This window comes from Peromyscus maniculatus, chromosome 7 (genome assembly GCF_049852395.1).
Source record: "Peromyscus maniculatus bairdii isolate BWxNUB_F1_BW_parent chromosome 7, HU_Pman_BW_mat_3.1, whole genome shotgun sequence".
NCBI classification, from domain to species: Eukaryota; Metazoa; Chordata; class Mammalia; order Rodentia; family Cricetidae; genus Peromyscus; species Peromyscus maniculatus.
Genome location: NC_134858.1, coordinates 105,536,037 through 105,561,916, shown reverse-complemented (window position 1 = coordinate 105,561,916; position 25,880 = coordinate 105,536,037). Strand labels below are relative to the sequence as shown.

General features: G+C 57.1%; 1 protein-coding gene across 10 annotated transcripts in view; it reads right to left on the bottom strand.

Annotated features, from left to right (window-relative positions):
• Positions 1-1,518: 1,518 nt before the first annotated feature.
• Positions 1,519-25,880, bottom strand: part of Cacna2d2 (calcium voltage-gated channel auxiliary subunit alpha2delta 2) — a 132,527-nt gene continuing 108,165 nt past the window's right edge. The window contains exons 6-39 of one of the 10 annotated variants that reach the window (XR_006074363.2): positions 23,255-23,396; positions 20,266-20,397; positions 20,048-20,105; positions 19,309-19,359; positions 19,081-19,180; positions 18,786-18,944; positions 18,433-18,540; positions 18,255-18,333; positions 17,683-17,732; positions 17,415-17,504; positions 17,142-17,213; positions 16,863-16,937; positions 14,860-14,934; positions 14,708-14,779; positions 14,562-14,633; positions 14,394-14,455; positions 13,596-13,672; positions 12,267-12,287; positions 8,846-8,906; positions 6,837-6,934; positions 6,550-6,640; positions 6,374-6,436; positions 6,108-6,211; positions 5,809-5,907; positions 5,630-5,718; positions 5,377-5,427; positions 5,083-5,154; positions 4,833-4,985; positions 4,628-4,680; positions 4,484-4,539; positions 4,202-4,365; positions 3,966-4,075; positions 3,685-3,767; positions 1,519-3,593 (exon numbers count right to left, since the gene is read on the bottom strand). Coding sequence is in view for 8 of the 10 variants with exons in the window: in XM_076576999.1 (XP_076433114.1) it covers positions 3,450-3,593; positions 3,685-3,774; positions 3,967-4,075; positions 4,202-4,328; positions 4,484-4,539; positions 4,628-4,680; positions 4,833-4,985; positions 5,083-5,154; positions 5,377-5,427; positions 5,630-5,718; positions 5,809-5,907; positions 6,108-6,211; positions 6,374-6,436; positions 6,550-6,640; positions 6,837-6,934; positions 8,846-8,906; positions 12,267-12,287; positions 13,596-13,672; positions 14,394-14,455; positions 14,562-14,633; positions 14,708-14,779; positions 14,860-14,934; positions 16,863-16,937; positions 17,142-17,213; positions 17,415-17,504; positions 17,683-17,732; positions 18,255-18,333; positions 18,433-18,540; positions 18,786-18,944; positions 19,081-19,180; positions 19,309-19,359; positions 20,048-20,105; positions 20,266-20,397; positions 23,255-23,396 (2,955 nt within the window). In the remaining 2 variants the exon portion in view is untranslated. Of the gene's footprint in view, positions 3,594-3,684; positions 3,775-3,965; positions 4,076-4,201; positions 4,366-4,483; positions 4,540-4,627; positions 4,681-4,832; positions 4,986-5,082; positions 5,155-5,376; positions 5,428-5,629; positions 5,719-5,808; positions 5,908-6,107; positions 6,212-6,373; positions 6,437-6,549; positions 6,641-6,836; positions 6,935-8,845; positions 8,907-12,266; positions 12,288-13,595; positions 13,673-14,393; positions 14,456-14,561; positions 14,634-14,707; positions 14,780-14,859; positions 14,935-16,862; positions 16,938-17,141; positions 17,214-17,414; positions 17,505-17,682; positions 17,733-18,254; positions 18,334-18,432; positions 18,541-18,785; positions 18,945-19,080; positions 19,181-19,308; positions 19,360-20,047; positions 20,106-20,265; positions 20,398-23,254; positions 23,397-25,880 lie in introns of all 10 variants that reach the window. The other 9 variants (XM_076576999.1, XM_015997063.3, XM_015997065.3 and 6 more) reach the window with 9 other exon arrangements.

Below are 25,880 nucleotides of genomic sequence, written 5' to 3'. Positions count from 1 at the left end.
TCCAGTGCAGGAATTAAAGGTGTGGGTCACCACACACTGTTCTCCACGTTATATTTTGGGACGGGGCTTTCACTGAACCTGGAGCTCGTCAGTTCAGCGAGGCTGGTTGCTTCCATGAACTCTGCCTGTCTCCACTCTTCATGCTGCCAATCCCCAGTGCTGGGGCTACAGACCACGGCACCCAGCTTTTTACGTGGGCGCCGAGGATCTGAACTCAGGTCCTCATGCTGGGCGTGGCCGGCACTTTACCGCCGGAGCCACCTTCTGAGCCCTGCCACTTGAGACTCTCGCTGATTCTTTTTTCAATTTTGAGGAGTCTTAGGTAGCCCCAGCTGGCGTGGAACTCCCTGTATAGCTAAGGGTGGCCTTGAACTCCCGATTCTCCTGTCTCCACTTTCCCCACGTGGACTGTAGACAGAGAAGGAATTTCTCCTCCCTGCTCATCTGTGCTGTGGGGAAATGCTGGTACCTGCACTTCGGATCACGGTGAGGACTTGGCTGGCTAACTTCCAGGAGCCCAGAGTAAATGAGTCCCTGCCCCTGCTACCTTGGAGGCCGACAGTGAGCATCCAATTAGGAGTGTCTCTGTTGGTGGCTTTGGTGCTCTTCCCATGAAAAGAATGCAGGGCCAGGCTGGTGAGGGCCCCGCGGGCACAGGCACTTGTCACCTCGCTTGACAACCGGAGCAGCGCAGTGGACGGCGGGGGCAGCTGCGGCTGTCACTTGTCCTCTGGCCACGCTGCTTGTGTCATGGCATGTATGTGTGCCTGAGCACGCGTAAAATAGGCAAATGTGAAAAAATGACGCAGAGGTCGTAGAACTAGTGAGTGGTAAAATGAATGCTCTTGGTGAGCCAGGGTCTGCTCGTAATCATACAGGTCATCATTGGTGGGGGGCACCGACCTGAAAGGAGTCCTGTGACTATCGGGTGGCCTGTGCCCTCAGTGTCCTGGCAACCAGTCTGGCCTGGCCTATGTAGTGAGACCCCGTCTGTCTGTCTGTCTGTCTGTCACACACACACACACACACGCACGCACGCACGCACGCACGCACGCACGCACGCACGCACGCAGCATGCACGCACGAAGAAGGGACTGTGTGGAACTGTCCTGGCTTCTGATCTCCCTGACTCATGATGGAGTTCCCACTTGTTCGTGGGTAGGCCGGATCCTGGCAGCATCCTGAGGGCATCAGGGTTCGGCGCTGGAGCACTGACTTGTGTCTCTCCAGGAAGAGGGGCTATCGTTAGGTCCTGGTCTGATCACATGGACGGACGGACAGACGGACGGAGCTCAGCCTGAGGCTCTGGGGGGTGCTGTTCTGCCGTTGTTTCTCTCCTGGAAGCTTGTGATGAAACAAAGCTCAGCTGAGGGTAGGCGCTGGCTAACGCTCTGTGGCCTCTGAGACCCAGGGCCGCCTTGGCTTCTAACAGAGCAGGGTGATACTCAGAGGTCATGGCCACCTGTCACCATCGCTACCCAGTTCTCAACCCGAGGCCCACACAGTGGATCAACACTGTTTGAAGTGAAAATATGAACATTATTTAATAACTGATCTTCTGTAATAAACCATTTGAAAATATTTTACAAGGAATCACACACACGGTATTTTACAAAGTTTCTCGACTTTTTTTTTTTTGTCGCTGTTGTTTCCCAACTTGTCTGTACAAAATAGAACAACCAACAAAACAAAACAAACCAAGAAAAAAAAGGGGAACGGAAAGGAAATGGCCCCCAAGCCCCTCAGCCCGAGGTGAGAGGACAGCCAGGTCAGGCGGGCAAGGGAGGGTCGGACCCAGCTGGGGGATGGACAACTACCTGACGGGGATTGTTCCGTCCGCTTCTGTTGTGGTTTTGAAACTTAAAATATATATTCTTTTTCTGATGCGTTTGTTTCTTTTTTGTTCATATTCTCCACTGAGCACCCGACTACACTACAGTTACACACACACACACGCTCCCACAGGACACAGCTGACATCCAGGCTGGGCACACATCACGGACACCCACCCTGTCACCAGCATCGGGCATGGACCATACGCACACCGAGAAAGCAACAAGCAACGTGACATTAATTAACGAAGCCATTAATTAATGCATCACCCTCCCCCCCTCCTCCCAGTCCATCTGAGCCTCCCGGCTACACCCCCCAGCCCTCGGCCCCCTGCTGGCCCCCAGGTTAGGATGCCTTTGGGAGAAATGACAGGAATGAATGGTGTGAGGTGGTGGGTCTTGGCCCGGCCTCTGTGTGCGCAGTGTTTACATATGTGCATGGTAGAGCTGTGTGTTCAGCAAGGGAGGGGCAACCTGGCCTCCTACGGGTGCGTGCGTGTGTGCATGTGTGTGCGTGTGTGTATGGAGAACAGAGGGGTTGGGCCTGAGTGTGTGAGAACCAGATTGGGGGTGGGATGGCCCAGCCAGGAGAGACCAAGTCACCCCTGCTAAGGTACAGAGCAATGTCTGGAGGGGTTCATTGGCTAAAGGGGTTCAGGCAGTGATGTGTGCTCCTACTAGGACACTAGTGAGAAATGGTTACCATGAGCACCTGGCAGGACAAGGGGCACTTGGGGGGCACTGGTGGCTGGGGTGAAACAGGAGGCCCGCCCCCAGCATTTGGCACTGTTTTTGGACATTCAACTTCAGAGATGGGAGGTCCAGCCGGGCTGCATCTCAGAGCAGGGGCAGAGGTCAGCAGAGACGGAATGAATGCACAGGCCAACCCTCTCCCTGACCTCTGGCCGCGTGTAAGGCTTTGTGGCCCCCACCGCCATGGTGTGTGTCTGTCTGTGTGTGTGTGTTCCCTCTGGGGGACGTCTGGTGAGAGTCCGGTTTCTGTTCTCGGGGGTCCAGGTGTGTGTGGGGTGTGTCTAAACTGATGTCACTGTGAGACTGTCCTGACACCTGCAAGCCTGGTCCGTGGGTTTGTGTTTGTAGGCTTGGAAGGAGCAGGAGCCTATGGGGGGGGGGGGCTGCCCCAGAATCCACCTCTCACCACCACCGGCTCACCGTCTTCCATTTTTTTTTTTTTTCCCCAGAGAAGGTTAAGTTTGGGCTTGGGTGGCGCCAAAGGGTCAGGTTGGAGGCACCCAGCAGAGGCAGGGCTGCCTACACAGAGGAAGTCTCCAGGCAGGCAGGTCGGCGGAGGCCGGATTTGGCACCAGTACTTCTGGCCTCCCTGTCCCAGCCCAAGGAGATGAGTCCCGGGTCTGCGGGCACTTGGACAGTTCGGGGTGAGATAAATCTTGAGTGCCAAACACCATGACACCCTACTTTGGGGCTCCCCTGCCCCAAGGCACAGGCTCTGGGGGGAGAGGGGCCCGGGTCCTTCAGTGAGGGGGTGGCCCAGGCGCTAGGATGGGAACTGTGGGGTGCGAGGGATGGGAGGGTGAGCGAGAGGGTCGGAGGCCAAGGCGGGGGGTGTGGTGTGTGTGTGTGGGGTGGGGGGGTCGCTCAGAGGCGGCGAGAGGAAGCAAAGGAGTGGACTTGAGGCTGCGGCCGAGGTGGCAGGCCCAGGAGGAGCATCAGCTGCAGGGAAACCAGGACGCCCAGCGACGGCGGGAAGGAGGCTCCTCGGCCACAGTCTGAGGTATCTTCCTGCAGGGGAGGGAGACAAGGAAGCGGTCGGCCCCCCAGCCGTCGCGGGGGTCGCGCGGGATGTCAGCAGCGCCGCTCCCCCCGGACTCACCGTCGCGTTGTAGTCAAAACAGATGTGGGGGCCTCTTCGGTATCGCGGTCTTTGCACCAGCTCACACTGCTCCGGGCCGTCCGCTGGGCATGGGAGGGGAGTCAAGGAGGGGACGGGCAGCAGCGACGTGGAGGGGAGCCCGGGGCAGGAGGGGCGCGGGCAGCGGGGAGGGGCGCGGGCAGCGGGGAGGGGCGCGGGCAGCGGGGAGGGGCGCGGGCAGCGGGGAGGGGCGCGGGCAGCGGGGAGGGGCGCGGGCAGCGGGGAGGGCGTGGGCAGGATACAGTGTGTCTCCTTCTGCAGCAGCCGGCCCGCTTCGCACTGGCTGCACAGCGGCTTCTCGGCCACCACGAACAGAAGGTTGGTGTTGGTCAGTCTCTGCGCGTGGAACAGCCTGGGGGGGGACGAGCAAGGGGCGGGGCCTTGGAGGCTCGCTCCACCCTCGGGGCCACTGCCCCGCCCCGCCCCAGCAACCAGACCACGCCCCTCCGGCACGCCCCGCCCCTCGCCCTGCAAGTACCTGCTGCAGTTTCCGCAGTCGATGATGGCGTTGTAGGACGCGTTCACCGAGCCGAAGTAGTACTGGGTCTGTTTCATGACGCAGCTGCTCTCGCGCGTCTCGGGGCTGCCCTCGGCTTCTGCCGGGTCTGCGGGGCCCAGACGCCTCAGCCCCGCCCACAGACCCTGACACGGTGTCGGCCTCAGCTCGGCTCCGCCCTAAGCCCTGCCCTCCCAGGGAAGCGGGCGGCAGTTCCCACCCGGGATGTGGATTTTGAGGCCGAGCCTCCGCAGTCCTACCTACCTGCCTGGAACCAGCTGTGGTAGATGAGGCCGTAGAGGAGCTGCTGGAATAAGGACCTGCAGAGCACGGGGCACCGAGGACTGGCGGTCAGCAGAGGCCAGTGCCTTACTGGCCTCCTGTACCAACCTCTCCTCCAGGACTCACCAGGCGGCCGCAGAGGTCCACCAGGCTAAGTTAAGGAAGTCGGCGATGGTGGGCTGCAGTGGAGAGAGGAGCATGGACTTCTGCTGTTGCCTCTGGCTCTAGGTCAACCCCAGCTCTCTCTAATGTTAGAGGTGGGGGAGGGGGTCACTGTAGGTGGGCCTCCCAACATGCCCCTCCCCATCTCCAGGCATTTCTGGGAACTCACCACAAAGACACCCCGGGGTGCAGCCCCCAGGTTGCCAGGGGGCTGTGGCGCACAGGCCGCCTGATAGTCATAGGATTCTTTCCGGGTGTAGAAGGAGTTATTGTAGAGTGCCAGCATCAGGTTGGCGTCCACCTCACTGAAGAATCTGCCAACCTGGTGAGGCAGGGAAGGAGCCGTGGTCACAGGGCTGGCAGCGCCAAGCCTCTAGAAGGCTCTGACCCATTCCTTCCACTTTCTCCCTGACCCTCACCTGGTCCCACTGATGGTTCTGGTTTGACAGTACCAGGAATCCTCCGTCATCGATGAGGACACAGAGTAGGTCCTAGGAGGTACGGGAGAAATACCGTGAGGGGCCCAAGCCCAGACTATTTCAGCCTCTGGCAGTCCAAACTGTTGAGAGTGAGGGCCCCACTACCAGGTCTGGCAAGACTGAAGTCAGGGTAGGGGTGTCAAGATCTGAAGGCGAGCTGGGAGTCACAGGGGGGATCAAGAAGTTTGGGGATGAGGGAGGTCGGGGTCCAGGGCAGAACCAGAGCACACGCACCTCATTGTTCACCTCGCAGTCCATCTCGCAGTGGCTGCTGGGGCCGCACTGCTGGGCAGAGAATGGGGACTGTAAGGCGCCAACCAGTTTTCCTCATTTCTGTACTCTTCATATGCTGGGCCCCCGGGCCATCTGCAGCACCCCCTGCCTTCCCATAGGTGCTGGAGCCACTCTGGGTGGCAGGCTTGTTAGGGGTCCTTGGGGACTCTAAAGAGGGCACTACTGGGTTTACTCCCTTCTCCTGCCCCAATACCTTCTGAGGTTGGTCCTGATGGGTGCGGTTGCTGGCGAGCACCTTGAACTTTTCGGCCCAAGCCTCTAGGTCCAGTTTGACACCCACCACTGTGGGAGAGAGCAATGGGCTTATCTGTGCTACCTGCCTCTTGGGCTTCCTGCCCACTGCCTCGTGCCCACCTCAGGCTTAGCATTCACCTGCTGGCCTCAGTGTGCGACGACCCAGACTCAGCTCCACAGCTGTGCTGACGAGGACGCCCACGGTATCGTTCTCCAGCTCCAGTGGTCTTAACAGGGCTGGGAGGGATGGGGGGAGCAGTCAGGAGTGAAGGCTGGTCGTACTGGCCACCCGGAGCTGGGCCCTGCCAACCCAGGGCTGGAGCCAGTCTAAGCCTACAGCACCCCATACAGTGTTCGGCATAGCCTTTCTCTACACCTGTCCCTGGTCTCAGGTGAGGCCTCCCGCCCGCTCCTGGGCACCACGGACAGATACTCACAGTCCTGGTGTGGGGGCTTGAAGACATAACCATGGTTATCCAGGCTGCGGCGGTAGAAGCTGGCATTGAAGGGTTCGGGGTTCTCTGTCCAGTCTTCGGCTGCCCTGGAGCACCCAGGACAAGCAGAGGTCAGCGGGTGTACAACTGCATACCACAGGCAGCTTGTGGTGTGCAATGGCCTCAGCGGCGCAGAGGCTTCTGGGTGGTAAAGGAATGGCAAGGTTCCAGGCAGGGAAAGTTGCTGGTGAGTGCGGTTGGCCACTTACTTGTTGGGGAAGACACGTGTGATGCCGCCGTCTGTGGCAGCAAACACAGCTAGCAGGCTGTACCTGAGGGCAACAGGGGGGTGCGGTCACAGGCCTGCCTTCTGTGTGCAAGGCCTCCGAGTCAACCCCAGCCTCCCGCCACACACAGCCACAGCCAGGGTGGTGGTGGTGCATACGTGTTGAGATCTTGGTCCCGCCACACACGTTCCACTAACTGCTGTGTAATGCCCGTGTCCAAAATCAAGTTATGCAGAAGGAAGTTATTGCCTGGAAGAGAAGGAAAAGTTGGAAGGATGTCTCACTGTGCTTGCCTGTCATTGTTCCGTCCAGTCTCCGGGACTCTGGTGGAAACCTTCCCTATGCCCTGGTCCAGGCCCTGTCTGCTTGTCTCCAGGCTCCTCTGGGCACGGTCCCCTCCCGCCCTTCTCTATGCTCCGACCCAGATGCCCTGCCATGTACTCACACTGCTTGGAGTCCGGAGTCACTTTCTCCATGAGCTCAATGAAGTTTTTCAGGAATTCAGTGTTGTTGTCTGAGGCATTCAGGTCCTTACAATACTCTCTGGGGGTGGGGAGGGGCAAGAAGAGTGGGTTTGGGGGGCTGCCCAGGGCAGAGGGATCCAGGTTTCCTGACAGGTTGGCCTGGACATTGGCTGAGAAGTCCAGGCTGAGGGGCGGGCATGAGTGTTCGCACAGGCTGTGGTTGCCGCTGGCCTGTAGGCTGCCTGGACTTAGGCTAGCAGAGTGGACAGAGCCTGAGGGTCTGCTTCCACCCTGGTGGGCTCTCTTTCCTGGTCTTGGCCCTGCAGAACCTTGCTATCTCTCCTGTACAGTTAGACCCAGATGGCGCATCCAAGAGGTCTCAGGAAATGCAAATATCGGTGGCTGACTCATCCACTTGTATGCTCTACAAGCCCCATGGGCATGAGGTGGGGTTGAGTACCAGCACTGGCTATTGTCAGCCGTCTAAGACCTCATCCTGCCTCTTCCTGGCCTTGTGCCTTTGGGCAATGCGTTCTGGTTTCCTGGAGCTCACGGTTTTCGCTGCCACAGTGGGGAAGTCAGTGGGAATGTGTGGGTCCTTGGACTGATGTGTTCTGATTGATATTCTTCCCTCAGGGTGAGCAGGCCCTCACCAGGCTCAGGCCCTGGGTCCAGAAAACATGGGTATGGCAGAACCTCGAGAAGGTTCTTGGAGAACAATGTTTCTCTCTCAATCCCTTATTCGCTCCCCTGCCGCCAGGGACCTCCCCAGTGACCTATATGACAGCAACTCGGTGGGTAGTTAGAAAAATGTGCACTTCCCCAGGCCGTGCCAGGACCCATCGTTTAGTGTGGGCACTTGGGACTGGATTCTCAGTCGCCACTGATTGACCTCCGGATCTTTGTGACATGCACCCTCTGTGTGGACGTACCCAGTGACAGCCACACAGCTGTGCATAAGGTATAGCACACATGTGACATGTGTGTTCACACAGTAGGGTACTTCATTCATTCATCTTATACACACTTCTTCAGTGCTCCTGAGCCAGTTAAAAAATGACAGCAAGTCTCTTCCCTCAGCTTCTGCATTTATGTCTCTCAGACCATTCCCAGTCACTAGTGCATACAGCCCACCCCACATTTACCCCTGACCTCTTGCACTGTACACAGTGACTCACAAGTACAAACATCTACAGAGAGTCCAGAATTTGTGGGTGCATGCACACAACGTGCATACACACAGAGGTTTGGAGTGTCCAGAGCCCCATGTGGCGCCGGGCAGTGCTCTCATTCAAAACCCAGGTCCCAAGAGGGGGCTTCAGCACCAGGAGCCGCCGTGGCCTCCTCAGATGTAGTCCCAGGCAGATTGTGTCCACACTAGGATGCACGTGTGCACACTGAGTGTGAACTCCAGGGTTGGCTCTGGGCTTTGATCCCTCACTCGCCGGGGAAACGTTCCTCAAAGCCTTTGCCCTCCTTCCCACTCCTCAGTGCCACCACACCTAGGATGGGCACCGCTGGCACGACCCACAGGGGCTCTGGCTGGCTCAGCCCTCAGACCCACACAAACACTGACACAGGACGACCATGGGGGTGGGGCGTCAGGTGGAGGTATGGGCAGGACGCCATAAACCAGAGCAGCAGCTGCCCAGCGAGGGTGTGCTGGGGGGTGGGGAGGGGGCAGACCAGCCCAAGGTAGAAAGGGCTCCTTCCTGGCTGCCTGGGAGGGCACAGAAGGTAGCAGAGACTTCAAAGCCCTCCTGCCCCAGGCCTGGTGGGAGATGGGCCGTGGGCTGCTGGCGACTGCTGCCTGGTGCGGCTACATGGCCTGGGTATGCACAGAGCTGCACATACTGGGCTATGTACGGGGTTAGGAGCAACACTGCACAGAACATAGACACACGGAGCTCCAGGCAGCGGTGCAGGAGGTGGGGCCAGGACGGTCGGGGGGGAGGGGAGGACGCCTTAGCAAGGCCACACGCAAAGCTACCTGGGAGCAATGAACACATGTCCTTCAGACTCAAAGCTGCTGGGGAGCAGGAACTCAAAATCTGCAACAGAAACGGGGGGTTATCCGGCGGGGGCTGGGGAGGCAGGAGGCCAGGGGGCTCAGAGCTGATGGGGCCGGAGGGGCAGGTAGGGGCAAGGCGGCGTGAGGGAGGGGGAAGACACCAGCAAAGAGGGGACCCGCCACTTCCACGTTCAGGTTGGAGCCAGAGAGTAGGGAGGGCGAGGAGGGTGTAGGGCCTGTGGAGACTACAGCATCGCAGGAGAAGGGCAGTTATAGCCAATATGTTGCCGGGCCTGGTCCTCTGTCGGCAGTGAGTCCCTTGGCGTGGCTGTATATGCTTCCATACTGCTGTATAGCACATATACACGGACACACACACACACATATATATATACACACACTGCTATATATATGCATGGTCTGGGGGAGGCGCCAGCCTTGTTCTTATCACATCCATAATGGAAAAACCGCATGCTGAGCTTCCTTTGCCTCCAAAGAGACTTTGAGGAAGGGAATTGGCTTTTGGCTGCGGAGTTTGATCTCTTTGCCGCCGCCGGCCGCTGTTTGCATTTTGGTAGGTCTTGCTTTTGTTCTGTGTCAGGCATCAACATGGCCAAACCGAAAGGGTTTCTCACGGGCACAGACAGTCCAACCAGAGACGGGTGTGAACAGCTGGTGGCGGTGGTGGGTGGGGGTGGCACTGCAGTGCATCGTGGAGGTCTGAGGGTGGGGTGTCCTGGAACCCGATGCTGGGTGAAGGGAAACCCAAGGGGCAGGGATGGTTCCACCGTGTGTGGTGAGGCGGGGGTGCTTTCCCAGCTCGGGGGTACAGGGCACGTGGGGAAGGTCTGCTCTCCACTCTTCCTAGGAGCAGCCAGGGGGAAAATGCCTGGGTGGGTGGTCTAACAGTGTGCCTGTGCCTCAGGCTTATGAGCTGTGCGTGTGTGTGGCATGGATGCAGGGGTGTGTGCACATGCTTGTCTTTATGTGGGCATGTACTCACAGACCTGAGGATATGGCTGTAGGGCTCCACTATGGCCTCTCTTTCTGCCCAGCTGGACTGGGTTACTCTGCTGTGTGCATATTTTATTTTTTTGAGACAGGGTCTCCTGCAGTCCAGGTTGGCCTAGAACTAACTCCCTTATGTAGGTGAGGATGATTTTGAACTTCTGATTCTCAGGCATACCCTTCAGAGTGTTGGGATATGGGCATGCACCATCACATCTGGTGTATGTGGTGGTGGGGATTGAACCCAGAACTTGGTAAATGCTGGGCAATAGGCACTGTTGCAAATAAACTCTATCCTCAGCCCTGTTATGTGCATTTGTGGGGGCCTTGGCTGGTGCAATTCTGGCAGTCTACCTCCCTATGTTTTTTTTTTTTTTTAAAGATGGTCTCTGTCGTCTTGACTAGCCCCCAATTCATGGCAATTCTCCTGCCTGAGCTCTTGAACGTGCCAGCACACTCAGCTTTCCCTGTCCTCTCCTCACCCACATCCCAGACTCTCTTCTACCCCAGGGCTTTAGTCATCCCACAAGAGGGATTTTCACTGTTCTCAAATACTCCCACGATGCACTGCGAAGTTCTAGATATAGGAAACTTGGGGTGCTTTGAGGGGCTGGGCAGTCACTGGTTGGACTGTTCCTTTCTGATAGGACTGTGAGGCAGGGTTTGGACACAAGCCAAAGGGGAGGGAGTAGGGGTGGGGACAGGAGGAGGAGGAGAAAGAAAAAGGAGGGAGGAGGACCAGGAGGGAGGAGGACCAGGAGGGAGACTATTCTGTTTGTCATGGTACCAGGGCCTTGGAGTTCTAGGGTCAGTGTGTGGGGTGTGAGACATGGAAAATAAGACAACTCAAGCCAGTGGGACTGGGGTCTGCAACCCACCCTGACCAGTGGGACTGGGGTCTGCAACCCACCCTGACCCAGTGGGGCTGGGGTCTGCAACCCACCCTGACCGGTGGGACTGGGGTCTGCAACCCAGCCTGACCCAGTGGGACTGGGGTCTGCAACCCACCCTGACTTAGTGGGACTGGGGTCTGCAACCCACCCTGACCCAGTGGGACTGGGGTCTGCAACCCACCCTGACCCAGTGGGACTGGGGTCTGCAACCCACCCTGACCCAGTGGGACTGGGGTCTGCAACCCACCCTGACCCAGTGGGACTGGGGTCTGCAACCCACCCTGACCCAGTGGGACTGGGGTCTGCAACCCACCCTGACTCAGTGGGACTGGGGTCTGCAACCCACCCTGACCCAGTGGGACTGGGGTCTGCAACCCACCCTGACCCAGTGGGACTGGGGTCTGCAACCCACCCTGACCCAGGCCAGCAAGGCCAGCTTATTGCCTTTGTTGGACTAGGCTAGACAAGTCCTCTAGGTTTCTTGGGGAGTCCCCTGCTTCCAGGTTGGGGGACAGCCCCCTGTGGTTCTCCATGCCCCACGGAGTCAAATGTTCCCCGGGAAGGCAGCTTTCTGGGTACCAATGGCAGACATCTTCATGTGCCACCCCCTCAGACTCCCATTGTCCCTTGACAAGGCCTGCTGGTTCACCATCTACTGTTCTGGGAACGGACTTGGGAACTTTTCTCTTTGTCACTAGCCTGGTTTCCTCTGGACTGTTTGGTGGGATCTTCTGGATCCCACCCCATGCCTGGCAAAGCCTACAGTTCCCGAGTCTGCCTTTATTTCCCCAGGGGAATAGCTTTCCCACACCAATGGACCCTTCCTAGGAACAGCACGCACCTAAGGGCAGGGATAGCCCAAGGGTCCTCAGCAAGTGGGAGCAGCAGGGCACAGACGTTACCGGGGTGGTTGGTTAGTTGTCCTCCTGTGGCCTGGTTGCCTGTGTGACCCCACTGAGGCCTCTGAGCCTTGCCACGTCTCCTCTAGGAGGGCTGTGAGCTCTGGGTCCACAGCAGAGCCCAGAGGCCTAAGTGCCACCAGAGGATGCCTGCCGGGGGACTTCCTTCTCCCACAGCCTCACAGGAGCCCCTGGGGGCCGACCTATCAGCTGCACCTCAAGCCGCCAGCCCTGCTGGGTGGGTGGTGGTGGAGAAGCATCCAGCTCTGTCCTCACTGTTGAGTTGTCTTGGAGGGGCAGAGAAACTGAGGAGGCAGAGGGCTTCCCATGGGGTCCCACAAGAACTGGGGGAGAGGAGGAAGGTCTGGGCCCACGGGACACGCTGGAGAACTCTCTGCAGACAGCCCCGGACGTGGGCTGCTGGCTCTAAGAGGGGTGTCGGGATCAGAGGAAAGGCAAGAACCGAGGAGCCAAGGGATGCTGGGAGGGAGCCCCAGAGGGCAGGGGTGTGGCTGGTCCTGGGCAGGAAGGGGGGCAAGCAAGGGCGTGAGGGCGGGTGGGGTGAGGAGAGGAGGGTGCACTGGTTCTGAATATACTTGCCCTTCAGTTTGCTGATTGGCACTGGGACAGTCCACCAAGAGAGAAAGCGAGGAAAACAAAACACAAACACAAAAACAAACGAAAAGGGGAGGGGGAGGGGAGGGGCACAAACAATATTTTATTCAATGGCTGTTTGAATGAAAATATTGTGTCTCATCATCATACCGAAAGGAAACTTCTTGCAAAAAACGACATGAGAGAGAAAGAGAGAGAGCGAGCGAGCGAGTGAGCGAGAAACTCAAAGGAGATGAGCCCCAGTCGGCCAGGCAGGTGGGGGGGCGCCCGGTGGGGCCGGAGCCCCAGCCTCCCTCCCAGTGACCTCTGGCATCGGGCAGGCAGGGCCAGGCCTGAGATCCAGGCCTTTCCAGAGAGGCCCATGGTGAGCAGGCATGCATGGGAGCCACAGGCAGAGGAGTGGGGGAGCCTGGGAGGGAGAGGGGAGGAGAGAGAAAGAGAGAGAGAGAGATGGTGGGCAGGGGTGAAAGAGGGAGGGGAGGGCGGGAGGAGGGAGGGAGGGAAGAGGAAGAGGAGGGGGAGAGAGGGAAGAAGACAGACTTAGGGAGAGAGGGCAGGCAGCGGTTCTGGGTCTGGGAGAGGAAGGGATGGAGGAAAAATGAGAGAGAGATGGAGGGACCGAGCAGAAGATGGAGGGACCGAGCAGAAGATGGAGGGAAAGTGAGAGAGAGAGATGGAGGGACCGAGCAGAAGATGGAGGGACCGAGCAGAAGATGGAGGGACCAAGCAGAAGATGGAGGGAAAGTGAGAGAGAGAGATGGAGGGACCAAGCAGAAGATGGAGGGACTGAGCAGAAGATGGAGGGACTGAGCAGAAGGAGAGGCGAGAGGTTAGGAGGAAGAGAGGTGGGGAGGGAAGAGAACTGAGAGAGTGACTGGAGGAGGGGAAGAGCGGGCAGAGGAGGAACAGAGGACAAGGGACCTTGGGACAGAAGTGGCACCACAGGGGGGCGCAGGGGGAGGAGAGCAGAAGAGAAGGGGGGGCAGGGTGCCTTCCAGGAATGTAGCCCCCAGGAGTGTTCAGGGCAGGCAGGCTAAGAAGGGAAGACACGGGATAGGAAAAACCAAAAACAGTCCTCAACGGAAACCATGAGAGAATGGTCTAGAACCAAATCTGAGAAAAGGCAAGCATGCAGATTTCCACAGACTTTTGAAGGCTGGTTCCCCAGCCTGTGGGCACGCCTGAGGCTGGGCAGACTTGGCAGGAGGGGGCTGCCTTGCCGGCAAGCGCGGCTGGCTATGCTGCCTGGGGCCGGCCAGGGGTGCAGGGGCAGAGGCAGGGGTGCAGGGCGCAGGCAGGGGCCAGGCCACTTACACTTGACCTGCAGGATCTGGTCGCTGAGGTTGGCTTGGAGGTAGAAGGTGCTGTAGGGTGGGAGCACGAGCCCCAGGCTGGGGAGGAGGGGAGGGGAGAGCACAGGTCACCGATGAGGAGAGACGGGCCACACTAACGCCTCCTCTCTAGGGCCTGGGAGCCAGAGAGGCCCAAGCTGTGGCTGCCACAACTCCCCTGCACAGCTGCATGTCCTAGGAGTTGGCACCTTGGAGGTCTGAGTCCTCTCCTTCCCAAACCGTCCTGGAGGCCTCAAAACTACCAGCCCCAAAGGGATCCCCACCCCACCCCCCACCGCCCACCTCAGCACCCACCTGCCCCACAATCTCCTGACCAACAGGAAGCTTTTTGAGAGGCAGACATGAATCCCATGAGGGCCCGGAGGCAGTATGGGCTGGTTCTGGGGTGTGCCAACGCTCCTGGCACCTCAGAATGGACCACAGAGCAGCTGTGTGGGGGCATATGAAGACAGCCTACGTCTATAGTGCTTGGCCTGCAGGGTGGAGACTGCCTCTGAGGCTGCCATGCTGACTGTGAGCAGTCCTGAGAGTGTGGAGATGATCCCTAGGGTGTGGTACCCAGGAGGCCCTAGGGTTGGGGGATGTCAGGGGCACTGTCCTGTCCTCAGTCCTGTTCTTCCAGGACCCACTGTTTGCTCCACAGGGGCAGGGGGGGGGGGAGAGATCCTGGGGGACCAAACGTCTCAGGGAGGGAGAAGCAGCTGGGTTCAGACTTTGGGGTCACTCTCTCTCCTCTCTGCCCAGCTCTGGCCTCACTTACCTATAGTTAGTGCTCCTTATAGGCACCCAGGTGTAGTTCCGAATCACCTCATCTATGTACCTCTGGGAGAGGAGGCTGCGTCAGGTTCTTGGGTGAGCAGGCTAGGGTGGGTGGGTGGGGATGGGTGCCCATCCTGATGCCCTTGTTCCCCGTCCTCTGCCTTCATACCTCATCCAGGGACTTGACCAATGTTCTGATCTGCTTGTGGCCCTTGTTACCATCGATCATGCTGCGACGGATCTGCAAGGGCCAAAGGTGTGATCCCCCTGCTCCGGTGTCAGCCACCTCCCCCCTCCTCCCTGCCTTCACCTCACCTCCTCCTTGTTCTCATCTTCCAGCTCTGCATCCAGGAAGTCCAGGGTCACAGGCTCCCGGAAGTTGGTAGTCTGCAGGAAGCCAAATAGGAAATCAGGAGTCCTCCTGTCGGAAGGTTTGCCTGCCACCCAAGACCACTCACCTGGCTTACCTGGGGTTTGAGATTAGGATGGAGCAACACGTAGCCATTCAGGTCTATAGCGAACACATAGCCATTAGCGCCAAGCTGTGAGGTAGAGATTAGGGCTCAGAGGGCTGTGCAGGGATCTCTCAGACTGTGAGCTGCTCTCTACTCTGTTTCCCATGCTGCTGGCTTTGGCCAAAGGTCCCTCTCCTGCCATATGGCCCTAAGCCTGCCTCTGAAGCCGGGCTGGGTGCCCCTCATACACCAGCCCCCACCAAGACGGACTAGCCCTGTAGGCAGGCACGCTTCATTTCCCACGGAGGTACCAGCCAGCCCGGCCTGCACCTGCACCAGGCCCACGGAGCTGCTGTTTTTGAACCACTGTGGCCTTCTTGTACCTGCTGCTTTCTCAAATTAGGCTTTCCTGTCCCCATTTCAGGGGGAAGGCCTCTCGGGACTCCTGCAGGCCCGGTGGAAGCCGAGCAGGAAGGAGCGGGGACCAAGCGGGGGCCCGGGGACCAGCCTTTGCCTCTGATCGTTTTCTTACTGTATGTGGCATCTCTCAGGCCAAGCAAGGGCTCCACATGGTTCAGGTTAAACTGTCTCACATTTCCCTCTTCCCCTTGCTTTCTGAGCTGAGACCCAAGTTCTCCAGCCAAGCCTCTATCCCCCCCTCCCGGCTCCAGCTTCCGCCTTTGCCTTTTGCTTTCAGGCTTTTGTCTGGAAGAGTTCCCTCTGCTCCCCTCCCCAGTTCTGGACCCAGCACACTTCTGGTGGGCTGAATCTGGCTTGCCCACCTGTCAAAATAATTTGGATGTGAACCTCAAATGGTGTGTGTGTGTGTGTGTGTGTGTGTGTGTGTGTGTGTGTGTGTGTGTGTTTTGGTTTTCGAGACAGGGTTTCTCTGTATAACAGTCTTGGACATCCTGGAACCCACTATGTAGACCAGGTTGGCCTTGAACTCACAGAGATCCGCCTGCCTCTGCTTCTCAAGGGCTGGGATTAAAAGTGTGTGCCACCACCACCTGGCTGGGTTTTATGTTTTTAAATTAAAGGGAAAAAAATCAAAAGAAGGGACTGGAGAGATGGCTCAGCAGTTAAGAGCACTGGCTGTTCTTCCAGGGACCTGGGCTTGATACCCAGCACCCACATGGCAGCTCACAACCATCTGTAACTCCAGGGGAGCCAATGTTCTCTTCTGGACTCCACAGGTACCAGGCACACACGTGGTTCACAGACATACATGCAGGTAAAATATCCTGAATACACACTGAATTTGTTAAAAGTCAAAATAATTATTCTCTTTTATGATATGAAAATAATATGAAATTCCAATACCAGTGTCTACAAATAAAACTTAATGGGCTACTAGGCATGGTGGAACACGCCTTTAATCCTAGCACTTGGAAGGCAGAGGTAGGCAGATCTCTGTGAGATTGAGGCCAGCTTGGTCTACATAGTGAGCTCCAGGACAGTCAGGACCATATAGAGAGACCCTGTCTCAAAAAGCCAAGCAACAAAAATGAAGTGAAACCCTGTGGGCCACAGCTATGCCCCTGTGTTTACCCCTTGTCTGCAGCTGCTTTCACAATACAATTTTTTTTAAAGATTTATTTATTTATTATGTATACAGTGTTCTGTTTGTATGTGTGTCTGCACGTGAGCCTTTATGCCAGAAGAGGGCATAAGATCCCACTATAGATGGTTGTGAGCTACCATGTGGTTGCTGGGAATTGAACTCAGGACCTCTGGAAGAGCAGTCAGTGCTCTTAACCTCTGAGCCATCTCAGCCCCACAATACAATATTAACATGGGAACTGGATGTTTAGGTCAGCAAGACCTGCCTGAAACAGTCACAGCCTAGTCCTTCACATGCAGCTTGCTGGCCCCAGCTTTGGATCAACCCCCTTGGGATTCTCTGAATTCAGAGGCCCCTGTGAAGGCCCTTCAAGCCCTGTATCTCCTCTGCTGAGCCTGGCTTGTATCACTGTGGGAAGCAGAGCAGGCTAGTGGGGTAGGTGGACACGTACCGTGTAGTTGGGAGTCAGCCTTTTGATGTCATTGAGGGCCACATCGATGCCCATCACACCCAGGATTAGCTGGTTCTGGGCACAAAGGAATGGGACAGTGCACTGTAATGAGCCAAGTCAATGGTGGAGCTCCCAGCCCAGGCCTCATGCTGAAGGCCTCGAGGTGCTGACCCAGATAGTCGGTCTGCCCAGTTTGTAGGGTGTCCGATCCCTCCTCCATCCCCAGACCTGCTGAAGGCATGCCAGCCCCTCCCCCAGATAACCCGTGGGACACCTCACCTTCTTTTCCCCAGGGCCATCCTGTGTCAGGTTGAAAACAGGGAGAGTCCCTGTTACCACCAACCCCAGCCCCTGAAGGGAGAGGAGGAGGATGGGGTCTCCTGTGGCCATTTCTGTCCCCACTCTGAGTGTTCAGAGAAGGGGCTCAGGCATTGGCCACTCATCATTTTCCTTTACTTGGTCAACAGCAATAAGGGGGCCCTCAAGGGTCTTGCCCCTGTGGGCATGTCCCCGGGGAGGGCCTCCAGTCCCCGCTTTGCCCACAGGCCTTACCAGCGCATCTTCATACACGTTTGTCCACTGCACCTGCTTGGCTTCCTTGCCTGCCAGGACCATGGGCCTGCCCAGCACATCTAGGTACTCCTGGGTAAGAGGAGAGGTACCAAATGTCCTTCCCCACGCACTTTCTTTCCTCTGCTGTCATGTGCCACAGCAGCCACCAGGGGTCGCTTTCGACCCACGGCAGTGGAAGGGCTCTCAGCAGCAACTGGAGGGAGAGGCAAAAGACTGGGGGGGGGGGGCGGCCTCCCCCCAGCCTCACCTGTGTGTTGATGCGGATGGCTCCAATGGACGGGATCTCGAAATAGTAACCTGTAAAGGGAGGCAAGGTGGGCCTGTCTGGTACCGCAAGACCCACAGCGCAGGGGTACTGCCCCCCGAGGGTGTATCTGCAGCTCTCTGTGTATTGTCCCTCCCCCAAAACTCCTTTGAGCTCTCTGCCACTGCCCAGGCACTGTGACCAAGGCGAAGAGGAGGATAGATTGTAGAGGTCTAAGGAAGCAGCAGAGGTGAGGTGGAGGAAGGAGTCTCATCCTAAGACATCAGTAACATTCAGAGTTTACCCCCGATGCACAGGGAGATGGACTGGTCAGCAAACAGATGTAGGAGCAGGGAAGGTGGACAGATGGACAGTGGATATATAGCCAGATGGGCAGAAACATGCTTTGTCAGATAGACAAGTAAGACAGCCCACCAAACAGACAAAGCAATGGACAGCCATCTGTATGGAAGGACAGACAGACAGTGAGTGAACACACAGCTGGACAGAGGGATGGACGGCTGGCAGCAGGACATAGCAGGCAGATGCCCTGGTAATGAAATCCAGTGAGGTACCTTTGTTAGTGCAGGCCATCCACTGCAGGGGTGTGACGTCATAGTTATGCTGCCCAACAGAGAATGTGAACACACGCACCTGCCGGAGCAAAGAGGTTATTGCTGTGGCCACTTGAGGACAGCCCTCTGCTGTCCTGGGCCCAGTTCAGGGCAGCCACCCACCAGGGTTGAGCCTCACCGTCCGGTTGGGCCAATTATACTTCTCAAAGACATCCTGTACACGGTCTTCGCCCCCATCCGTGAACATCATGATCATCTTATTGCAGTTAGCCCGAGTGATGTTGGACTAGTCAAGGGTGAACACAGAGTCAGGCAGTCCTTGGTCTCTCACAGGTGCAGGGTAGGGCCCCCCTCCTTGGGCAGGTAAGCTTGGCCCTCTGGCCCTCCTCCCTCACAGTAGGCGGGCTATCTGTCTAAGCTGCCTGTTTAGTGTTAACAAGGCCATCCATCTTTATCTCCCCAAGTCACTAATCCTGGTCCCTTGCCCACCCCTGGCCACCCATTTGCCCCCCCCCCCCCCGTGGGGCTCACATTCTGTAGCTGGTCAAAGGCATACTCAAAGCCGGCCTTGTAGCCTGTGGTGCCCTTGGCCACCATGCCCTGCACGGCTTCCTTGAACACCTTCTTGTTACGCACGTTGGCCTGCACCAGGTGTGTGAAGCAAGACACAGGCTGTGCCTTCTCGTTGAACTGTGGGGATAGCGGGGTGGTGAGTGGCTGCGGGCTGGCCACAGTGGACAGCTGTCATGCAAGGCTGATGGTTGTCATGGGAGCAGGCTAGATGGGGGTGAGGAGTTCCCAGCCTGCCTGCCGCTTTGGCACTCACTGAGGCCACGTTCACATAGTCATCATCAGAGAGTGTGTCCAGCATCTCACAGACGGATGTCTTCATCAGCTTCAGAGTCAGGCCACTCACGCTGCCACTCCTGGAAACCAGGCGGGGGCTCTGTGCGTGGGGGCTCTCAGGTTTCTCCCGCCCTTCCCTTGTGATGTCCCCAGGCAGCAGAAGCCAACCCTGGCCCCATCCCAGTTCCAGCTTCCAGTGCTCACTCACACATCCACAATGATGACCATGTCCTTGGGCGACGAGGCCCCCTGTATATACCTGCGGATGAGAAGACTCAGTTAGGGGCAGCACCCCGGGATCTGTGGTTCTTCCTCCTTCTACCTACTTATTGATTCATGTATTTCTATTGACCGTGCACTACATGGGTCAGAATGGGTCTGGGCACTGGGGAGACTATGCTCTATAAAAAAAAAAAAAGACAGTCCTTCCTCATGACATGAGTGATTTGGTCCCTTATTAAGTAAACAAGGTGTTGGGGGCAGGTAATCCCCAGAGGGGCAGAATGCTTCAGTGGCTTGTGTCCTCTGCCCCAGGTAGAGGCTCCACAGAGTCTGGTTGTGTATGAAGGGGGAATGAGGGGTGTCATGGTGTAGGGGGAGGAGGGTAGAGCAGAGGGCAGGGTGTCTAGAGATCAAAGGAGTAGGGTGGGGCCGGCTGACCTGGCAGAGGCTGTATCTACCCTCGGGAACATCTCCACTGGTCTGATCTCTCAGTCCTGAGTGGGTGGGGAGGACTGGGCAGTGGACGGTATGTGTGGGGGCAGAGGCAGCTGGGCGGCCTGCCTGGGTGATGGGATCCATTTTCCAGTGGCAGCGATGTGTGAAATGAAAATTGGATAGAGCTGGCTGCGCCCTGCTCGGAGGTCTGGATATTGAGAGGGAGGGGAGCAGGCAAGAGATGGGGAGCTGAGGGGGTATCCCTCTTCAGCCCCCCCTTGCTCACTCACCAGGGTCGTCTTCGGACGTCGTACAGGTCGATCTTCTTGGGGGCTCGCCATGGTGTGGCTGTGGAAAGAGAGGGTGAAGGAGCCTGATGGAGGAGCCTGACTGGAGCAGATGGGTATTATGAGAATGACTTGGCTTACTCCGTGCACCCAGGATGGGTGGGCTTAGCGATGGAGTGAGCTGGATGCCGGCTGGGCCAAGGAGAGAGGCTGGCGCCTACCTGGATAATAGCGGGTGACTCCCGTGGCACTGCCGAAGACCTGCCACAACAGTGTAGGGTCTTGCCTACGGTTCTCGATGAAGACATTCTCCAGGGCCTCTGTCCAGTTGAGCTCATTGAGGATGACAGTGGCTGGGGGGACAGGGCAGAAGGCTGGGGTGGGGAGCTCTAGGTTGTCCCCTGCTAGACCCACCTCCATGACACTGATGCCCAAGCCTCCCACCTCAATGGCCTCCTCTACTTTCTGCCTGCCCAGACTTTTATTTTTCAGGATCTCACTTGGGGCCATACAGCTCCCCAAGGAAGATTTTTCTTGCCCCTCCTCCTCCTCCAAATCATCAAAGGAACCTCTCAGCCTACCCCTCAACCAGGCCTCAATGAGCAAGCAGGGCTGATGTGGCTTGTGGCCCGTGGAGAAAGGCCGCCTGGGTGGCAGGGAGCTGCGAGCTGGGCCCCCATCCAGCATGCTGCCTGGAGCCTGAGGCTGGTCCCCAGGGAGCTCACCCACTCAGCATGCACTCCAGGCTGCAGCCACAAGAAAGCAATTAAGGGCCTGCTGATGGGGTTGGAATTATTCAGCTATTAAGGTACCTGATAAGCTGGAAGCCACTCAGCTCCATGATTAATCAACTGGGGCCAGGAGCAGGCAGGGGCAGAGGCGGGGGCTGTGGAGGGGCAGAGGTGGGGCCAGGATCCTATTCCAGCACAGGCACGTGCACTTGCACACACATGCACACGGACATACAGACTGCACCCTCGGCAGGCGTTCCTGCCTCTAATCTCTGCTTCCAGCCAAATGTAGGAACCCTACCCACTTACCCCCAAACCAACCTACCCAAGCAACACAGTCCTGCCGTGGGTAAGGGCACACAGGAGCGCTTGTGTGCTACCGCCAGTTACCCATACCTTGCATTCCCTAACCCCTGTCGTTGCACATGAGTGACCTCTCTCCCCTGCCTGACCCACCCCTCCACACCCTCACAGAGTTAAGACTGCTCTCTACCCTGTTGAACAACCTGGGTGACATTCCTGTCCCATAACTCAGGGTGTCCTTACGTCTACCTGATGGGTGTGTGTGTGTGTGGGGGCACATGTTTTTATGTATACCCTGTACCAGTCCTTGAACAGAAAACAAAAACAAAAATAACCCAGGAATGAGACACCTGCTTCAGCCAGGCCTCTGACTTCAGTATTTCTTCCTAGTTTCTTTCTGTCTTCCCGGGGAGAGTCCTGCCACTATCCATGATCCCCAGCAGAGATCTCAAGTGACAGCCAGAGAAGGCTCTCTCACGGCTTTGATTCCCTCAGAACAGATGAGCTGTGCGTGGCAGCCTCCAAAGGCTCTGCCCGTGGCCCTGCCAGGGGCCTGACCCCCTCACCCACCCCTCTGGCCTCCCTTTGTGTGTGCGGGCTCTGCCGTGTGCCTCTGCCATCTAGTGCCGTCTCCTTGGCTTTTATCCTCTTTGTCTCTGTGGTTCCCCTTAACTGACCACACTACGAACACAAAACCTATTTCTATCATTGGCTCTGCCTATTGAACACCGTGTTATGGTCCTGTTTCTGATTTAGAAGCCTGGCGAGTTGAACACTTTCTGTTTTTCTTTTTAAGGAAAAAAAAAATGAAGTGAGGCCTCAAGTGTTTCACACAATGCCATTTGTCTTGAGAGTCTGCCAGGGATGCCTGTCTATCACCGGGCCTCAGTCTTTCGGTCTGAGAAACTTGGAAGACCCTCAGGCTGCCAGCGGAGGGGTGACCCCTGCTCCAGGTGGGCTGTCCCTACAGACACCTGTGACCACACAGACGTATCAGCAGGACACACCGATGCAAATACCCGCACACACACACACACACCCCTATACCACACCCATGTGCACACACTGTCAGATCACACTGAGTTGGGAAATGGGGACCATGCCCCCTCAGGCAGGCGATTACAGATTTAATTAAAAGTGACACAGTAAATAAAAAACATATAAAATGTAATTTGTGTGGGTAGCGAGGGGTGACTGGGGAGGGTGGTGTGGCTCCTGTTTTAATTAGCGAGCCTGCCTGCTTGTGATAGTGCCCCTCGATCGGCTCAAGCAGGTGGTCTCCGTGCAGCCTGCTGGTGGGGGAGCATTTTCCCCCGCCCAACCTGAGGTCACCCAGAAGACCTGGCTGACGTTGCGGGTGGCGGGGGCTTCCTGGGACACCCTGCTTTCTGAACCTATACAGCAGCTCCGCCACCTCCGCCCTCAGCTCCCCAGCCTCCCAGCCTCCCAGTCCGGTGGATTCTGAGCTTGTCCTATAGGCAGGTGATCAAATAGTTGAGTCAGAACCAGGGCCTTCAGTCTACCGCTGCAGGGAATTCCTGAGGATTTGGAGCAGTGTAGAGAGAAGATGCCAAGAGTCGAACACCAGATCAGGGGCTTCAGCAACAGACGGAAGCTATATATAGTGACCTCGCCGCCCCGCTGTGCAGAGCTGCCCTGTCCCTGCGGCTTGGAATCTCAACTGCATTTTCCAGGTCCCGCTTCACCACACCCTCTGGCTGCTCCAGGCTAGAAACCGATTTCCCACTCTTCAGCTCTGTATCACAGAGCAGAAGGGGTTAATCGGGCCTGGGTCTGTTGTTTATGGCAGGTGGCTTGCTGTTCCTAATCTCTGTGCCCATCTTATGCTAGGGTCTCCCAGACCCTCCTAATAGAGCCAGAGAAGGGCAAGGACGGCAAGGAACTGCTTTGAGAGAACTGAGCCTGGCGGTGAGAAGCAAGATACATGCGCATGGATGTGTGGGACTGGTGTACACAGAGGCTTGAGACCACACCGGCAAAGCTAAGAGGCTGTGTTTCCAGCCAGCCAGAGAAATGAACACGTATGACCTTGAGTGCAGGGGGCTGGCCGGAGACAGGTGGCACTAGCCTTCCATCTCAGGGAGCTGGGAATGCTTAGGAAGTGGGCTTGCCCCCTGTGTAGGGGGACGGGCTGTTCCCACCCTCTCGCACTCACAGCCTTTGTAGATGTCCGTGGGGATCTGCACAGCCGTGTAGGAGTAGTTGACTTTGTTCTTGAAGTTTGGGTCCTCCATGAAGTCCAGCCTTAACGTGCTGGTCTTGGATCCCCTCTCCACGTCTTCACCCTCAGGGTCATCCTGCAGAGAGCACCCCCCACCCGTGTCAGGGCTGGAAAATGGGGAGCAGGCTGGTTAGGTTTGCAGGTGAGGACGGGAAGGGCCCGAGCCCGGGAGAAAGGGCCATCTTAAGGACAGGGGTTGTTGCAGAGACAAGAGACAGATGGAGAGACATGGGGAAACATGGGCATAGCGTAAGGACCCCTCACCCAGAAGGCTTGTGGATTTACCTGCCCTTGCCTAACGCATCCACCATTCATTTGCTAAACCCCAACTAAAACCAAAGCCAAAAGGACCCCTTCTCCACATCATTGAAAAGCAGCTGTCAGTGACGGAGGCAAACGGTAGAACCAGTTAGAAGTGGGCTGCGGGCTTCTCCTCCCAAGGACACGCCTTGTGCAATTAGCTCTGCACCCCCATACTCCCCACCAAGTCCCACCATTCCTTGCATGCAGGCTCCTTGGTACCAGGGAGAGAGAGAGAGGGAGAGAGAGAGAGAGGGAACACAAGCCGGCCCTAGCCCCATCTGGGGCACCATCCCCTGTAGCGGGGAGCTCTAGAGCTGAGTGGAGGCTAGCACAGATACCAGGTGACCTACAGAGGGAGGGTCCACCATGCCTGCTAGCAGCAGGACTGTAAAGGCCCCCGTGGATTTTCTAAAACGAGCTGCAGCCGCCTGACAGGTGCCAATTATGGTATCTCTCGGCCAGGCAGGCTGGGCATGCGCTGTGCAACACCCCCCACCGCCTACTACCACAGGCTGGCAGGGGTGGGCTGCGGCTACAGAGTGGATGCTGCAGCCCATGGGGGGGGGGCAGGCTCCCGTGCAGGTGTGCAAGCATGGAAGGAAGATGGTGGAGAGAGGACAGGGGGAAAGAAGAAAAAGCCAGACAGGAAGGCAAAGGAGCCACGTGGAATGCTCCATACACTCCCACACCCTCTTCCCACCCAAGACCCTTTGGACTGTGCTCGGCTCAGGCTCCATTCATCCTCTCTTCGCCACGGGTCTCCAGAGCTGCTCTTCCGCTGCTCCCCGTGGCTCAGACATACCCCTCTTTCTGTGTTCCAACCTCCAGGTTGCTGCCCAGGTTATTTCCTCTCACCAGGCCATATCCTAGGCACAGCTCTGAAGTGCCCCGGGACAATGCCTTTCCCTTCTTCCCAACCAAATTCGGGCTATTGTCCTTCGTGCCCTTCACTGGGTACACCCACCTCCTGCTCACTTTGGGAAGCCCCTGAAATGTGCTCGGTAAAGCCAGAGCTGGCAGCAGCTGAGCACACAGGATGGAGTAGGGAGCCAGCGGTCTGGGAGGCATAAGCCACGTACGCTCCTCTTAGAGGGAGAGGCGTGGGAGAAGAAAGCCCCCCAAATGTCAGCGGCAGATGAAGGGCGCTGGAAAATTTAATCTTCCAACTTTCCCAACTAATGTGACATTTGGATTCCATTCTGATAAGCTTTCAGCTGGCTAACTTTTCCTTCCTTCTCTTCCCTTACCCCCACCTTCTGGCTGGTAATTTAAAAGTAAATGGTCTAGAAAGATCTCTAACTGTACCTCTGGCAAAGATTAAAAAACAAAACAACACAACACAACAAGCTTGGGAGTTGGTGAGTGTATGCTGTTATTTATGCCGGGCCTGGGGGCTTCTGGCCTCACGGACCCTAGCCCAGCCCCATCTAGAACACTGCTTCCTTACTGGCTAGTTCCAATGCCCCTGCAAGGACCGGGGGGCAAAGTGAGGCATTTGGAGCCAGGGTTGGGGGTCCTGGATAGAGCTGGGGGCTGCTGGGAGCAGGGAACAGTGTCCTGGTCCGGATTTGGGTACAAAGCTGTCCAGGGAGCCTCTCAGTGCCACCCCGAGCCCCCCGAGTTCGGTGCAGTGGGCAACTGCAGTCTCCTGCTTTATATTTAATGTACTGATTGCTAAAATTACAGCCCGCTGCCGAGGGGGGTAAGGAATTAGATTCAGGGTCTAATTAAAGGTTCGCTCTTCATTTGAATTTCAGATTCCAGCTTTAATTTTAGCAACTTCTCCGGGAGCCACGGAGCTCAGCCAAGGGGAAGCGCACCTGCTTGAGCCCACCCCCTCCCTCTCGGCCCCCTGCCCTCCCTAAGGTTTCCTAGGCCAACCTGGCACTGTGGCCTCCCCCACAGGCATCCTTTCTAGCCCTTCCGCCTCCTGGTGCCACCTCTGCTCAGGCCGGGGAAGCCTTCAGGCCTCCAGAACCGAGAAAGGAATGCTGGACCTTGGGTTTCTGCTGTCAGCAACACAGGTCAGTACTAGACACCATATCACTGTTCAACCACTGTGCTTTGGGGTCACACATTGATAAATTCTCTGAAGCTGGACGGTAGTGGCGCACGCCTTTAATCCCAGCACTCGGAGGCAGAGGCAGGAGGATCTCTGTGAGTTTGATGCCAGCCTGGACTACCAAGTGAGTTTCAGGAAAGGCGCAAAGCTACACAGAGAAACCCTGTCTCGGAAAACCAAACAAAAAAAAAAGAA